This window comes from Urocampus carinirostris, chromosome 3, assembly GCF_059441175.1.
Source record: "Urocampus carinirostris isolate Australia breed hairy pipefish chromosome 3, RoL_Ucar_1.0, whole genome shotgun sequence".
Lineage (NCBI taxonomy): Eukaryota > Metazoa > Chordata > Actinopteri > Syngnathiformes > Syngnathidae > Urocampus > Urocampus carinirostris.
The window spans coordinates 38,910,887-38,928,761 of NC_142351.1; the positions used below are offsets into that span (position 1 = coordinate 38,910,887).

Consider the following 17,875-nt stretch of genomic DNA (forward strand, 5'->3'; position numbering starts at 1 on the left):
AGAAAGTTTGATCACATTACCCTGATTTTTAGCTGCATTGGCTCCCAGTTATCTTAAGATGTGATTTTAAGGTTCTATTGTTAGTATACAAAATCATGCATGGACTTGCTCCCTCATATCTCTCAGATTTAATTTCGCCCTATGTCCTTCGCTCTGAAAATGCTGGTCTACTAGTGATCCCAAGAGCCAAGAAGAGATCTGCAGGTTCAAGAGCATTCTCTATTTGGGCCCCGGTGCTGTGGAATGCTCTTCCCCATGCGATTCGATCTGCATCCTCAGTGGAACTGTTTAAATCTAGGCTTAAAACACACTTCTATTTTATAGCATATGAATAATCTATATTTTATGTTGACAATATCTGTGTATTATTTTTTATTGCAACATCAATTGCAGCCCGGTCATCCCGGAAGGGGGATTACCTCATGTGCGGTCCCTTCTCAAGGTTTCTTCAATTTCCTCATGTTGAGGTTTTTGAGTTTTTCCTTGACCGCATGTAGGTTTTAGATCAGGGATGGTGTAATAATAGTCTATGGTTTGCAATAATCTGGTCTGTGCAGCCTTTTGAAACTCTTTGTGATTAGGGCTATACAAATAAACATGACTTGACTTGACTAGAAATACATTACAAACTGGTTGCCCTATTTGCAAACAAAAAGGTGGATCTCAACGTGGGTAACCACTGCTTTAAAATATTTCTTCTTCTATAATGATTAATGATCGATTGATTAGTATATGTAAAAAATATTGAATGAATAATCACATGAAAATAAAGTGCTAGGACACGGGTGTCAAACAGGCGGCCCGCGGGCCAGATCAGGCCCGCTAAGGGATTGAATCCGGCCCGCGAGACAACACTTAGAGAAGCAAGAAACAAGCTGCAGGTTGAAATGTCAACTTGATGTTGCCAAAGCCAGGTGCCTCTCACAAAGACACTGTACTTGTATTTATTTCTCTTTCTCTCTCTCTTTCTTTCTTTTCCACCCCTTTTCTCCCACTCTGTCTCTTTCACTCTCTGTGTCTCTCTTTTTCTCTTCCTTTGTGGCTCTTTGTCTCTTTCTCTGTCTGTGTCTTTTAACCTCTTTTGCTCTAACATCCTTTTTTCCTTTTATCTCTTTTGTCTTTCTCTCTTCATACACTTCGCGCTTTCTTTTCTCTCCTTCTGTCTTTCTATTTCTCTTTGGATTTCTTTTTTCCTCTCCCTTTCTTTTCCCCTCTCTATCTTTCGTTTCTCACGCTCTCTCCCTCTCTCTCTCTTTTTCTTTCTTTGTCCCGCCCTCTCTCCTTTTCCCTCCCTCTTTCTCTTATTTCTTTATCTCTCTTTTTCTTTCTCTTTAATCTAATAGTCTGGCCCCCGACAGAATGTTTGTTCTATCGTGTGGCCCCCGAGTTAAAATGAGTTTGACACCCCTGTGCTAGAATATTGTTGAAAAGGAAACAGTGACGCCGGTGGTCATAAGCGGCATCGCAGACAGAAGATGTCCACCTGTAGATATTGACAAAGGGGAAACAGCGACGTATGTGGTCGTGAGCGGGATTGCAGGCGGAAGCTGGCCACCTGTTTGAGGTCATCGAGGTACAGTATACAGTACGTCGTCTTTCTCGCCTTTTTATTATTTTTTTTATTCAGCACTTGACCCTACAAAATTCTGTATAGCTTTGGTTTTTAGAAGGATTCCAACTACATGGATAAACTAAAGAAGGTGCTAAGCGGGGAAGATGAGGACAATAACACGAACGCGAGTGGAGTACTGGAGGTGATGTCAATTTATTTGGTTGCTCATTTTAGCTAAACTGCTGATAAATACTTACACTTAATCTCTTGAATATGATATTCCACATTTTTTGTATAGTGTTCATATGTTACAAAGTTTCTTGTGTTGTTTTCATTGCAAACATATGTTTCACAGAGTTCATCTTGTCTAGATGGAAATTACTTAACTATTCTGTGAACCCCAAAAAATGTATGCTAGTAAACTTTAGACTAGCCTCTTACAGCTAAGACGTCGAAACAGACCTTAATACTCGCTCAATTACAATAACCCCCCGGATACGACGTTCTCATGTGGGCATCGCAAAGTGAATTTACCGTATAGCGGGGAATATAAATCTACTGCAATAGGTTGTAAACCGCCGGAATCAGATAAAAACATTTTTTTTTACAAATTAGTATATAGTAAGTACCACTTGTGCATAATAGACGTGCAAATGATTAATATTGTGTATGAGTGTACATGTGGAAGAAAATTTTAATTGTATTTACCCATGGTCCGACGTGACTTAAGCTGGTTAATTAGAACAGCGGGTGGGTTCCGGGTGGGGAGGATACAGGGGATTCAAAATAAAACGGATATTAAAACTTACACTTTCTATGATTTTCGTGGCCTTACAATACACTGTCGCTTTATTGGCCTCTCTGATTTAAATAATTATTCTGATCAACTATTGGTTGCAGCCATATTCCTTAATGAGGGCTACACGCCTTGAGCCTTCTTTATATTTCGTGATAACTGTAAGTTTCTTTCCCACAGTTATCATATCTTTGCTTCTCTCCAGAGCATCACTGCAAGCCTTGGTCCAATAGCAAACAAATACACTACAAAAAATAAAGTATCGTATTGCAGGCTCGCAAAGTTTCAACAGAGTAAACAAGACTCTGAAATAAGGAAGAAAGAGAGGAGGATTGTGGGAAGGAGTTTAGCCAATGGCATATTTGTATTTCCAAGATAACTTGATGCAAATAAATAGCAGACCGGCATTTTATATAACATCTACTAATAACAGACAGGCATCTTGGAGACATAAGATAACATAACATAAGATAATCCTTTATTCGTCCCATAATGGGGACATTTCTTTTGTTACAGCAGTAGGACAATGAATAATTTGTCATACACATGAACACAGTTTTTTTCGGCCCATGAAAATAATTTGATGTTGATGTCGTAGAGTGGCGAAAATGCTCTAGAGAGGGACAGAAAAAACATCTTGTTCTACACGGTAAAATCAAAATGTAGTAAGATGGGGTTCATATATTACGGGGGTTCACCGTCCAAATGTTAGATTACATACATCAATTGGACACATTTGTAGCCTCAGAATGTTTGATGTAATGATAAAAACAATCCAAAATCCGAAGGGAAAAAATAGTACACACACAAACACACACACACACACACACGCCTGGGTTTATTTTTTTTTGCAAACAAAATTATATAAAGAAAAACAAAACAAAATCCTACATCATCCTTTACCCTGCACTGCTTATGATCTCAAAATGTCAGATTGGTTGTTTTTAGCAGCTAAATTTACGCCCGTTTCTCCTGACCAGTCTTGAGAGCTTGTTCAATCACTCAATAAACACATGACTAAAAACAAATAAACATTTACACACACGCAAGCTAAAAAACAGGTATTTAATTTAGAATCTGCAAACATTGAATTAACCTAACGTGTTTTTCTGGCTTTAAGGTGCCGCATCAAGCACTCAGGCACTGCATTAGTTATTTGAGATGCTGAAAATGCAGTAATGAGTTCGGCAGTAATTATTTGGACTTGTATATATTTTCTATTCAATCAAACTGATTGAAGATGTCATTCTTCCAGAGAGCCAATCAGGAGTCGACACTGTCATGGGGAACAAGGATGAGAGGCTTCTTTTTCTGCTTCATTTTTGGGTTATTATGCTCCATTTTGGTGAGTGAATGTGCCTGTGTTGTCTTGTAAGACACTTCTAAAGTAGGGGTACTCTGAAATGAGTTTGGACACCCTGGGCAGAGGTGGGCAAACTTTTTGACTCGCGAGCCCCATTGGTTTCAAGAAAATGGCACAGAGCCATTCAGGGGAAAAAAATGATTTATTGATTTGATTGTCAGCATCTGCCGATAGTGTCTCGAAGTTGGTTTTGAAATATTGAGAATCACAGTAAAAACTTTGCCTCGCCTTTCTTGGTTGGTGCCAATAAAACCTGCTTCTGATTCCGAATTATTTTTGGCCAAACACTCCATCACTCAATTGACAAACTGGATCTATGAATTCCTTAAAAAAAAACACAGTGTTTTGCGATTACACTATCGCACTACGTCGCATCGCGATATTGATTCGATTTCGGTTAATCGTGCAGCCCTGACAAGAATTACACCAAAGTTGATTAGAATTTAACAGTTCAAGTTAGTTACGTATAGCAAGTTGCTTTTCAGATGAGGGCAGCTGAGCCCATTGAACGTACAAAACCCATTAATGGGTCGTAGGAAATTTAGCTGCTTTCCAACATCAGTATTTGATGGATTCCACTTATCTGCCTTCACCTTCCACTTATTCAAGCCCTGGTCACATCCAGGTTAAAAATGTAATAAAGACCTAAAGAAAAGTAAGATAAAACAAATGTTAGGATAAATTGGAAAAAATATTTACAAGATAGTCAAGTCATGTTTATCTGTACAGTGGGACCTCGGTTATTGCGGTTAATAGGGACCAAAACCACCCGCGATAAGTGAAAATCCGCGAAGTAGCGGCGCACCTTGAAAAAAAAAAAAAAATAATAAATATATATATTATTATTATTTTTTAGACCCGGTTAATGGGGACCAAAACCACCCGCGAAAAGTGAAAATCTGCGAAGCAGCGACGCCCCTTCAAAAAAAAAATAAAAAAAATTTCAATCATTATTATTTTTTAGACCTGCAAAGCTCTGAACCCGCGAACGTGGAACCACGAAGTAGCGATGCCCCTTCAAAAATGCTTTAAATATTTTTTTTTTTTAAATTATTTTATTTTATTATTATTTAGACCTGCGAAGCTCTGAACCCGCGAACGTGAAACCACGAAGTAGCGATGCCCCTTCAAAAATGCTTTAAAAATTTTTATTTTTATTTTATTTTTTTAAATTATTTTATTTTATTATTATTTAGACCTGCGAAGCTCTGAACCAGCGAACGTGGAACCACGAAGTAGCGACGCCCCTTCGAAAATACTTAAAAAAAAAAAAATATATATATATATATATATATATATATATATATATATATATATATATATATATATATTTATTTATTTATTTATTTATTTATTTATTTATTTTAAATTATTTTACTTTATTATTATTATTTTTTAGGCCCGCGAAGCTCTGAATCCGCGAACGTCGAAGCGCGAAGTAGCAAGGTCCCACTGTATAGTCCTTAATCACAAAGAGTCTCAAAGGGCTGCACAGACCACAGATGATTGCAAACTACAGACTATTATTACACCATACCCTAATTTAAAACCTACATAAGGGCATGAAAAAACTCAAAAACCTCAACATGAAGAAAATGAAGAAACCTTGAGAAGGGACCACACATGAGGTAATCTCCCTTCCAGGATGACCAGGCTGCAATGGATGTTGCAATAATAAATAATAAACCGATATTGTCAACATAAAATATAAGTTATTTATATGCTAAAGAATAAAAGTGTGTTTTAAGCCTAGATTTAAACAGTTCTACTGAGGTTGCAGATCAAATCTCAGGGGGAAGAGCATTCCACAACACCAGGGCCCGAATGGAGATCGCTCTTGATCCTGCGGATCTTTTCTTGCTCCTGGGATCACTTGTTAACCAGCATTTTCAGAGCAAAGTCTCCGGACTGGAACATAGGGGGAAATTAAATCTGAAAGATATGAGGGAGCAAGTCCATGCATTATTTGGTATACTACCAACAGAACCTTAAAATCACATCTTACGCTAACAGGGAGCCAATGCAGGTTAGCTAAAATCGGGTTAATGTGATCAAACTTCCTTGTTTAGTGTTTGGAGACTGGCCTAAGTTGTGAGTTAATTGGCTTGTGCTTTTTAAAGATTCGACATAGTTGTATTGGATTTGCAAAATGTATTTCTAAACAAACAAGCTCAACTCATTTTTGAGCTTTTTGTACCCCACCAATGTGGACCAGGTTTGCATGTCATCAAAGATTTAGGACTTGTACAAGATTTATTTAAAGTTACAAGCATCACAGCTTTTAATTACTGTCATGATTGTTCTCTCACCGCTCCACTCTGTTCAGTGTGCTTTTGATCTACTTTGGTCTGCTAATTTTCAATGAATGTTTTAAATGTTAACTTAAACCGGTTGAGATTGAAAGTAAAAAAAGAAGCTTTGAAGGTAAACTATCCATTTCAGTTGCATAGTTGGGTCTGAGCATGCTCAAGAGCCTCACTGTGGTTCCGATCACCAATCGCGTAGCTGCGAACAGATGGTGTACTCCTAACAACTTCCAATGTGGTCTGAGAGCGGCATCTTTTGGAGAAATGTGGGAGTGCAGCGAAAGAAGAAAAATGAATGGTAGTAATTTGTATGTGGCTCTTGTGGCATAGTTTGTTTTTGTTTTGGCTAATAAAAGAGCTTCTATGATCCATGCTTCTGTTTCCCCGGTGACAGTGTGTTTGTTTCAGGGCACAACTATGCTGTGGTTACCTTTTTTTGGGCTTACCGTTTTCGCATTTCTATACAGCCTCGGAAACATCTGTGCTTTGGCCAGGTACACTTAACTATCCTACAACCCTTATTTTTTTTGTAATGGTGTACAAGATGCGTGTCGATGTTGTTCTTTCAGCACCATGTTCCTGATTGGACCGTGCAGACAGTTAAAGACCATGTGCGCCAAAGAACGAGCACTGGCTACAATTATGATGGTGGTAAGTTTAATTTAATGCTGTCATCATCATTTTTCGTTCAATATAATTACAGTGATACTTGGTCCTCAGAGAACTGTGTTTATGAACAAATCTTTATTCGGCTTAAAAATTCTAACAATTTTGCTTCGGTATTCAAATGAAAAATCGCAACTTAAACAAACCCAAATATCGTGGCCGAGTTAGATGAGCAACCATCTTGGCTAACCTCTTCCGGTCAGCGAGCATGATTTTGCTTGATTATCCGTCGGACAACACGTGCTGAGAATTTGTTATGATTTATTGCCCTTTTTAGCCAAAAAAATGGGTCCCAAGAAAGTTAGTAATAAGTGAGAACAATAATTGAGTTGAAAAAAGAAAATGATTGCAACGTATGAACCAGAGTATGCCATCAAATTGCTGCTCAAAGGTACAATAATTGTTTTACATTTTTGTCTTGTTTCCTCTTAATTATCTGCACATTAAAGTAATTATCATTGTTCAGGTAGCAGGCGGCACAGCGGGTGAGAGGTTAGCATGTCTGCGGCACAGTTCCGAGGTCATGGAATCAAATCCAGCTACCAGCCTTCTCTTTTGTTTGCATAATTTTTCATGTTCTCCCTGTGCTTGCGTGGGTTTCCTCGGGGCACTCAAGAGTTCCTCCCATATTCCAACACCATGCATGTCAAGTTGATTGGCCGGTCCAAATTGTCCGTACGTGTGAATGAGTGAGTTGTCTGTCTCTGTGTGCCCTGCGACTGTCTGGCAACCTGTTCAGGGTCTCCCCTGCCCACTGCCCGAAAATAGCTGGGATGGGCTCCAGCACCCCCACGACCCTACTGTGGATAAGGCGTGCAGATTATGGATGGATGGGTGTTCAGGTACCCTACACATTTTAATATTACCTGATTAAGAGCTATACAAATAAACATGACTTGACTTGACATGACTAGGGTCTTTATGGTTGCTTAGGTAGATAATTTCATCATATTTTGGGAATTCTTTGCATGCGTCAGAATGTATTAAAATAAATTCCATTACCTCAGATGGGTAAAAAATGTTTTAGTAAGCTAATTCTAAACGGAACATAAAGAAGTACTGTTATCTCACTGTATACTGTTTTTTTCTGCAGGTGTTTCTGACACTGACATTGTGTTCGGCTCTTTGGGTAAGAAAATCATCTAATTGTTTGACAAACAGGACACACATTATTATTACTTTGATTGTGTTAGGTGTATTTAACATATTTATTAAAGGCTCGGCTAATGCAAACAGGCAAAAAATAGCCTTTACGAAGTTGTTAAATCGTCTTGGAGAAATAATATTGAATAATGTTTTTTGAGAGTTTGATAACCATGAGTAAAATGTGCAGTATCATGGTTTAAAAATTACAGCCAGATAATTGCCATGTCAAAGTTTCTAGGCAAATGGTTACTGCTTTTTAGGATGAATGTGCTTAATTGCTGTTGAGATTGTCATGATTGTTTTCTGTTTTTAGTGTAAATAAATTTGTTCAAACCAAACCAAAAAAAATGTACACTACCAATCAAATTTTAAGGGTCATTCAGACAACTTTGCGTTTTCCATGTAAGAACTCGCATTTATTTATGAAATTAGCTCTAATTTCTGCATCCTTGTGCCCATATTAATCTCTTCCGTTTGTTTGCTAGTCTCAGATATGGCTTTTTCATTGCCACTCTGCCTTGAAAGCCAGCATCTTAGAGTTGCCTCTCAACTGGAGATGATGACCTGTGTTTTGAGGGTACTATTTAACCAAGTTGCTAGTTAAGGACAGGTATGGCGTCTTTTTCTCAAACTGGAGACTCATTTTATAGTCTTCCTGTAACTTTCTACTCTGGTTGTAGCCCGTTTGTGTTGTTCTCTGAAGGGACTAGTAGTTGTAGGAGATTTTCAATTAGCGTATTTTCTCGACTACAAGGCGCACCGGGATATAAGGCACACCCCCCAATAATAGTTTTTTTTGTCCTATATTTTTCATACATAAGGCGCACGGGACTATAAGACGCTACAGTGGGAACGTCAACAAAACAGTCATATAGTTCAATCAAACTTATTAACCCTTTAACATTCAGACGGCTCGCTAAGAAGCAAAGACTTGTCTCAGACACGTACGAACACGGTGTCTGTTAGATGTCACCAATAACTCAAATGTGTCATTCCATATATCATTAGGAAGGTTAAACTCTAGGGATTCAAGAAATGCCAACCATTTCTTAGTTTCTATTTTCTTTTTCGCTGGTAACTGTGTGGACAGCAAAGTAAGAATTTCATTGTGCATGTACATGTGGTTCTTACTGTGCATATGACATTAAACACTTTGAATTTAATTGAATTGGATTTAAAAATAGACTCATCACAGAAACATCAAGATCAGTCTATAACATATACTGGGAAGATACTGGGAACTTATAAAGCTGGGGTAGCTCACCAAGTTCGTCTTGCAGCCATCACATTCAATAATAATACGCAACCATGGTCCTCATACATCCGTGAGTAGTAAATCCAACAGTGTAAAATATTTACATACTCCAAAACACGCAATAATGCCCCCAAAAACCCACTTTTTTTGTTTTTTGTTTGTTAAAAAAGTTTAAAATATCCAATAAAGTATGTTCCACTTCATGATTGTGTCCCATTTATTGTTGATGCTTTACAAGAAATTAGTTTTATAGCTTTATGTTTGAAGTCTGAAATGTGGAAAAAGGTCACAGAGTTCAAGGGGGCAAAATAGTTTCGCAAGCCACTGTAATGAAATGAAATTAATGAAATGATCTGCATTTATATAGCGCTTTTCAAGTCTATGACTTCCCAAAGCGCTTTACATTGTGCTTCACATTTCCTAATAGCGGCCGTGATCTGTGCAGCCATTTAAGGCGCTAACCTGCTTATTGGGGGTTCAGTGTCTTACCCAAGGACACTTCAGCATGTAACACGGACAAGCCGGGATTCGAACTGGGATCCCTTAATCCTAAAACGATCGCTCTACCTCCTGAGCTACTGCCGCTCTACCTCCTGAGCTACTGCTGTAGAATAGAAGTGTGTTTTAAGCTTAGATTCAAACATTTCCACTGAGGTTGCAGATCAAATTTCTGGGGGAAGAGCATTCCACAGCACCGTGGCCCGAATGGAGAACGCTCTTGAAACTGCGGATCTGTTCTTGGCTCCTGGGATCACTAGTAGACCAGCATTTTCAGAGCAAAGGCTCCGGACCGGAACATAGGGGGAAATTAAATCTAAAAGATATGAAGGAGCAAGTCCATGCATGATTTTGCATGATACCAACGGAACCTCAAAATCACATCTTAGGGCCCGGTCACACAGCCGTTTGCGTCTGTATCGCGGGTAAAATTTTGCGTTTTTTTTTTGCCCGTGGTTGCCTGCGATGGAAAATGCGCAAAATTGGCCAACCCGCTGTTCATTGGTGGTATGCCCGCAAAACAGACGCCGAGGACTGTTCCGCTTCCTCATCGCATCATTTCCGCGTCATTTTCTCGTGTGGACCACGGGTATAAAAGCTGCCGAGCCGGCGTAATGCCGAGAAATGCATCCTTGCCGAGATTTGCATCCCCTCGCTACTAAAACCACTTTTACCTCGTTTTATCTAACTTTTATATCACTTTTAGGGAATTTAATGGCGGACATATAACCAAAACCACTTCGTCTTGCATTTGTTGGGAATGTAATACAACTTAAACCATTCCGTCTTTGTATATGTTGTGAATGTAATCGAACGGTAATGCACGCCGTATACAAATCACTTTTGAGCAGGTAACATGTTTATTTTGCCTTTTTCTATTCAAATCGCTCGTATTGAAACTGTTATGCACTCTACCGTAAAGCTTATTTCTGCATAATAAGCTTTACGGTAGAGTGCATAACAGTTCTCAAAAGTGATAGATTTAGCGCATTACAGTAATCGAGACGGGAAGTAACAAACGCGTAAATTATAATCTCCGTATCTGACTAAGACAGCATAGGACGAATTTTAGCAATGGTTCCAAGATGGAAGAAAGCTGATCTAGAAATATTCTTCACGTGTGTTTGAAGGGACATATTGGGGTCAAATGTGACACCTAATTTTTTGACTGAGTCACTCTGGCTGATATTACATTTGTCAATGTTCAGAGCAGTTTTTGAGAACAAGTCACGGCATTTAGATGGACCAATAATAATAATTGAAAAAAAAATGTGATTTTTCCTTCAAAAATAAGATTATTTCTAAGCGACTCAAATTTTGAACGGTAGTATACATTCTCATGGATTTTACACAATTTCAAATCTATGATATATAAATATCTGTTTTCCTCTAGTGGATGAACAACGGCCTTGCACTGCTGTTCTGTGTCTTGCAGGTTGTGGCGTTCGGTTGGTAGGTTTTCGGTGCACTCATGTCGGGGTGGGGTTGAAATTTAAATCCAGTGTTACAGCAATGAGGCAGTCCAAACATCAACTATATTTGGATAGATACAATTGTGGCATGGGGAAAAAAAATAAAAGGTAAATGTCCTAGAGTCAACCAATACATATGAAGATTTTTTTAGCGCGTTGACCTGAGTTGACGTGTATCATTTGTCTCTGTACTACAAGTCCCATAATATTTGTGGCAACAATTGGAGGAACACTATCAAGCAATAGGATCACTTAATTGCGTATACATAAGCAATTCATTGGAAAATTAAAGGAAAAACCCAGGGGTCGTCAAACTAAGTCCACATTTAGCCCATCAGGCTTTTTTAACCAGCTTGTCGAACAAAAAGGTATCAAAGAACTACCGTAGATTCCGGACTACAGAGCGCACCTGATTATAAGCCGTACCCACCACATTTTAAGTTGAAAACCGATATTGTACTTACACAATCCGCAACTGTATATAAGCCGCATGCGCCCACATTGAAAAATGTAACACAAACACTAAATTAACCCTAGCCCGACTTTAAGTCCCGCGACTGAAACTGAATGTCCTTCATTAAAGTACACAGTCTAAAAATCACAGCCGGCAAAATGAACATAAAATGATACCGGTACTTAAGGTTTGATGCAGACCTGCAGAGTCCGGGTCCTGTTGAAAGTAATCCAATGAAAAAAAGTGTATATTTCCAAAAGTAAGGGTGGGAAAATGTATATATCCACTATTGTCCGCCGCGGTTTCCACAAACACGTCTCACCTTTACTCCACTTCCCGTCAGCCCGCGTTTGCTCGGCCCCTTCTTTCTCATTCGCCCGTGCAAAACATATCAGAATAAGTTTCTAAAATAAATACAAATAAATACATTACAAAAATATATAGTTGCAAATACATATTATACATGGTTAGACATATTTACAAAGAAGGACGGTACACCGAGAGAGTTTTCAAGGCTTTGATAATAATATAACTTTCATCCCAAACGGTGCCTGTGACAGGTAGCAACACGCTAGCAACACAGTCGCAACACAGTAAACGGGTCTGTTAAAAAAACATACCTTACTTGTAAAAATCACGGTTAACCGTCCTCATCTTCCTCCTTAGAACTGAAGCCATCAAAGTCGTTTTCCTCAGCGTCAGAAAGAAACTTTGTCATATAGACGTCGTCCCACGCTCCCTTATTCCAAAACACGCTAGCAACACGCTCGCAACACAGTAAACGGGTCTGGTAAAGTTTACGTGCAGTAGCTCTGTTTCCTTCTTTATCGGACTGCTCGATTGCTTTTAGCTTGAAAGCTGCGTCATGTGCCTTTCTTTTTGCATTTTGCATGTTGAGGGTATGTTTACGCTAATTTAATTTGTGCACAAGCCAAGAAGTTGCAGTCTTCCTCTGCGCATATATTCCACCGGTCTAAATCTTACCTTTTGTACTCGAGCGCCGCTGGCGGCCGTTAGAAAATCACATAAATTGGCCGCATCACTGAATAAGCCGCTGGGTTGAACGTTTGGGAAAAAAAGTAGCGGCTTATAGTCCGGAATTTACGGTATATATCAAAAATTGTTGTTGTTCTAGTGCAACTCTTATCCACACCCCCTCCAAAAAAACATTTTTTTAACAGAGCAATAATTTGTACTGCAACAATATTCACAAAATGTAAATATGATTTTACTAAACCATCATTCTTCTTCATATGCGTTTTTTTTTCTATTTATACACGCTATATATAAAGTATGAAATGTCTTTCAAAATACTTTCAATTGTTTAAATGCATATCAAATGTGTTTAATAAAGGGGCATAATAAATTACTTCTTTCACTGCAAGTATTTGGTGAAATGGTGTGTTTGTACAATGAAACAATATTCATGTAAAAGTTTACATATTGTATTGTATTTTATTGATTCAGAAATGCGGATTAGAATAAATTAATGCAGTAATCCCTCATGTTTTGCAGGAGTTACGTTCGAAAAAGAATCCGTGGTGTGCATAATCTGTGCAGTAGAAACCTCTATTTTTTTTCCCATTTTTACAAAATTAAATATTCTATAATGCACTGAAATCAAAGAACAAACTTTGTTTTACAGGCTCAAGCGTTTGTTTCACAAATAAAAGTAATGTATGAATGTTATTTCTTTTATTTATTTTTACAAAAAACTTATGTAATGTCAAAAAATAATAAGCGGGGAGACTGCTTAGCCAATAAGAATGCAGAATACACGATGCAAATCTGTGAAGTAGCAGAACGTTAAAGTAACCGCATACTAGCAAGGGAGTACTATATCTTTTTTCTTATTGGATTGAGACTCTGTATCGGCAAATACAAAAAAGATCAAATCCACCAATCAGTCTTTTTTCTTTGTGGCCCTGCCCCCCAATTCATGAAATCTCTGCTTTTTGCTCCAGGTATGGCCTTTCCTACATCCCATTTGCAAGGTAAAACAATGCAATGCTCATGCATACATCATCAACAAATTCTGTTCAGAATGTAAAAGTGAAATGCCTTTTTCTTGCATGTTTCAGGGAGGGCATCCTCAAATGCTGTTCCCTTTGTTTGTAAAAACATCCAAAAAGTCTTCGGGGCCAGGTGTCGGATACGGTTACCATGGAGATGGAGTGCAAATGTTCTGTATTTAATGGGCTCACTATCGCTCCTCTGCGCATTTATATTATTTATTGTTTCATGATTTTCTTTTTATTAAAAAAATACATATTTTAGATGATATGCCATAAAATCTATGACTTATTGGGTGAAATTATAAAGTAATCCCTTGGTTATCGCGGTTAATTGGGACCAAAACCACCCGCAAAAAGAGAAAATCCGCAAAGTAGCGACGCCCCTTCAAAAATGCTTAAAAAAAAATAAATATATATATATATATATATATATATATATATATATATATATATATATATATATATATATATATGTTTTTTTTTAATTTATTTATTATTATTTTATTTTATTATTATTATTTTTTAGACCTGAGAGGCTCTAAACCCGCGAACGTGGAACCACGAAGTAGCGATGCCCCCCTCAAAAATGCTTTTTTTTTTTTTTTTTTAATTCCATCCATCCATCCATCCATCCATTGTCTTTCGCTTATCCGAGGTCGGGTCGCGGGGGCAGCAGCCTTATAAGGGAAGCCCAGACGTCCCTATCCCCAGCCACCTCCTCCAGCTCATCCAACGGGACCCCGAGCCGTTCCCAAGCCAGCCGAGAGACATAGTCTCTCCAACGTGTCCTGGGTCGGCCCCGGGGCCTCCTGCTGGTGGGACTTGCCCGTAACACCTCCTGAGGGAGGCGTCCAGGAGGCATCCTTATCAAATGCCCGAGCCACCTCAACTGGCTCCTCTCAACGCGGAGGAGCAGTGGCTCTACACAGAGTCCCTCCCGGATGACTGAGCTTCTCACCTTATCTCTAAGGGAGAACCCAGCCACCCTGCGGAGGAAACTTATTTTGGCCACTTGTATCCGGGATCGTGTTCTTTCGGTCATGACCCAAAGTTCATGACCATAGGTGAGGGTAGGAACGTAGATTGACCGGTAGATTGAGAGCTTTGCCTTTCGGCTCAGCTCCCTCTTCACCACAATGGACCGGTACAGGGTCCGAATGACGGCAGCGGCTGCACCGACCCGTCTGTCGATCTCCCGCTCCATCCTACCCTCTCTCGTGAACAAAACCCCAAGATACTTGAACTCCTCCACTTGGGGCAAGACCTCCTCCCCGACCCGGAGGGAGCATACCACCCTTTTCCGACTGAGTACTATGGCCTCGGACTTGGAGGTGCTGATCCCCATCCCGGCCGCTTATCGCTCCAGCGAGAGCTGAAGATCACGGCCTGAGGAAGCCAACAGCACCACGTCATCTGCAAAAAGCAGTGACGCAATGCTGAAGCCCCCAAACCGGACTCCATCCCCACCAAAGCTGCGCCTGGAAATTCTGTCCATAAAAGTTATGAACAGAATCGGTGACAAAGGGCAGCCCTGGCGGAGCCCAACCCTCACCGGGAACAAATACGATTTACTGCTGGCAATGCGGACCAGACTCTCGCACCGGGCATACAGGAACCGCACAGCCCGGATAAGACTGTGCGGTACCCCATACTCCCGAAGCACCCCCCCACAGGGCCTCCCGAGAAACACGGTCGAATGCCTTCTCCAAGTCCACAAAACACGGACAGGCAAATTCCCGTGCACCCTCAAAGACCCTGCAGAGTGTATAGAGCTGGTCCAGTGTTCCACGGCAAGGACAAAAACCACACTGTTCCTCCTGAATCCGAGATTCGACTTCCTGGCGGACCCTCCTCTCCAGTACCCCTGAATAGACCTTACCAGGGAGGCTGAGAAGTGTGATTCCCCTGTAGTTGGAACACACTCTCCGGTCCACCACCCCAGTCTGCCAGTCCAGAGGCACTGTCCCCGATGTCCAGGCGATGTTGCAGACGCGTGTCAACCATGACACGCCCACAACATCCAGAGCATTAATGAACTCCGGGCGGATCTCATCGACCCCTGGGGCCCTGCCATCGAGGAGTTTTTTGACCACCTCTGTGACCCCTAGACTTGCGTGAGCCCAACTCAGAGTCCTCCGGCTCTGCTTCCCCAGAGGAAGACATATCGGTGGGATTGAGGAGGTCTTCGAAGTACTCCGCCCACCGATTCACAACGTCCCGAGTCGAGGTCAGCAGCGCCCCATCGGCACTATACACAGTGTTGATGGCACACCGCTTCCCCTCGCCAAACTCCTCCCATGCCCGAGTTTTTGCCTCTGTAGTTGGAACACACTCTCCGGTCCCCCTTCGTAAAGACGGGAACCACCACCCCAGTCTGCCAGTCCAGAGGCACTGTCCCCGATGTCCACTCGATGTTGCAGAGGCGTGTCAACCATGACACGCCCACAACATCCAGAGCCTTAATGAACTCTGGGCGGATCTCATCGACCCCCGGGGCTTTGCCACCGAGGAGTTTTTTGACCACCTCAGTGACTTCAACCCCAGAGATACGAGAGCCCAACCCAGAGTCCTCAGGCTCTGCTTCCCCAGAGGAAGACGTGTTGGTGGGATTGAGGAGGTCTTCGAAGTACTCCGCCCACCGATTCACAACGTCCCGGGTCGAGGTCAGCAGCGCCCCATCGGCACTATACACAGTGTCCCCCCTAAGACGTCGGATGGTGGTCCAGAATTTCCTCGAAGCCGTTAGGAAGTCGGCTTCCATGGCCTCGCCAAACTCCTCCCATGCCATGAGTTTTTGCCTTTAAATTATTTTACCGTATTTTCCGCACTATAGGGCGCACCGGGTTATAGGGCGCACCCCCAAAAAATAGTTTTTGGTCCTATATCTTCCATAGATAAGGCGCACCGGATTATAAGGCGCTACAATGGGAATGTCGACAAAACAGTCAGATGATTCAGTCAAACTGATTACCCCCTTAACATTCCCAAAGCTTGCAAAGAAGCAAATACGTGTCGTAGACACGTGCGGATGCGGTGTCCGTACGATGTCACTCAAATGCATCATTTCAAATACCAGCTCAGTAGCCTAGATGGTAGTGTGCCCGCTTTGAGACTGGGAGGTCGCTGGTTCGCGCCTCGGCCGAGACATACCTAATTGGTATAATGGCGGCGCCCTCTGGCTGCGGCTGCATCGACTCGCTACAACGGGTCAGGTGTATCGACATTTCGTTCTGTGTACATTGTTACAAAGAATGACAATACAAAGGAAATTATTATTATTATCATTCGGAAGGTTAAAGTCTTGGGATTCAAGAAATGCCAAACACTTCTTAGTTTCTATTTTCTATTTTGCTCGCAACTTTACTGTGCATATGACAATAAACACTTGGAATTGAGTTTAATTCACTCAACTCATCACAGCAACATCAAGATCGTTCAAAAACAAGATACCGGGAAAATATAAAGCCGCATAGCTCACCTAAGTTCTCACGTTCAATAATGATACGCAATCATGGTCTTCTTACAACCGTGAGTGAAGTAAATCCAGGAGAGTAAATTATTTGCAAATACAGACTAATAAAACATGTTTCTTTATGGTGTACTTTAGCAAGCTTGCTAAGCTTGGCCCTCTAGCCAATCCGAGGCTCTGAATAACTTCAGCCAATAGCGATCGATTCAACGGATGATTGATACATCTTTTTCGGCCAATTGCAGGGTTTGTTTTGGCGCTCTAGCCAATCCGAGGCTCCGAATAACTTCAGCCAATAGTGATCGATTTAATGGATGATTGACACATCTTTTTCGGCCAATTGCAGGGTTTGTTTCGGCCCTCTAGCCTATCCGAGGCTCCAAGTAACTTTAGCCAATAGTGATCAATTCAAATGATGACTGACACATTGGTTAGCCAATGAAACGCCGGTATATAAATCCCAGCATACACCGCTGGGACTACTTCACGTTCGGGGGAAAATCGAGTCGGCGGCTGTTGCGTAAGTTGCGAGACCTTGTGATTTAATGTTGATCCATAAATAAGACACACTGTATTATAAGGCGCAAGGTCAGCTTTTGAAAAAAATTAAGACTTTTAGGTGCGCCTTATAGTGTGGAAAATACGGTATTTTATTCTTATTATTTTTTAGACCTGCAAAGCTCTGAACCCACGAACGTGGAACCACGAAGTAGTGACGCCCCTTCAAAAATGCTTAAAAAAAAAATAAAAAAAATAAATATATATATATATATATATATATATATATATATATATATATATTATTATTTTTTTATTTTTTATTTTATTGTTATTATTTTCTAGACCCGCAAAGCTCTGAACCCGCGAACGTGGAACCGCGAAG

The 17,875-nt window shown here is 40.6% G+C and overlaps 1 protein-coding gene across 2 annotated transcripts; it reads left to right on the forward strand.

Moving 5' to 3' along the window:
* The first annotated feature begins 1,437 nt into the window (after nt 1–1,437).
* Nucleotides 1,438–13,894, forward strand: LOC148369643 (vesicle transport protein SFT2B-like). 2 transcript variants are annotated; one of them, XM_088329995.1, is made up of 9 exons: nt 1,438–1,573; nt 1,655–1,754; nt 3,604–3,693; nt 6,426–6,511; nt 6,587–6,668; nt 7,777–7,812; nt 10,976–11,034; nt 13,473–13,502; nt 13,590–13,722. In XM_088329995.1, the coding sequence occupies exons 2-9, from the start codon at nt 1,683–1,685 to the stop codon at nt 13,624–13,626; spliced, it is 492 nt and encodes a 163-aa protein (XP_088186121.1). In that variant the 5' UTR covers nt 1,438–1,573; nt 1,655–1,682; the 3' UTR covers nt 13,627–13,722. The 2 variants fall into 2 exon arrangements, with proteins under 2 accessions (XP_088186121.1, XP_088186120.1); XM_088329994.1 differs by lacking the exon at nt 10,976–11,034 and having other exon boundaries at nt 13,590–13,894.
* The last annotated feature ends 3,981 nt before the right edge of the window (nt 13,895–17,875 follow it).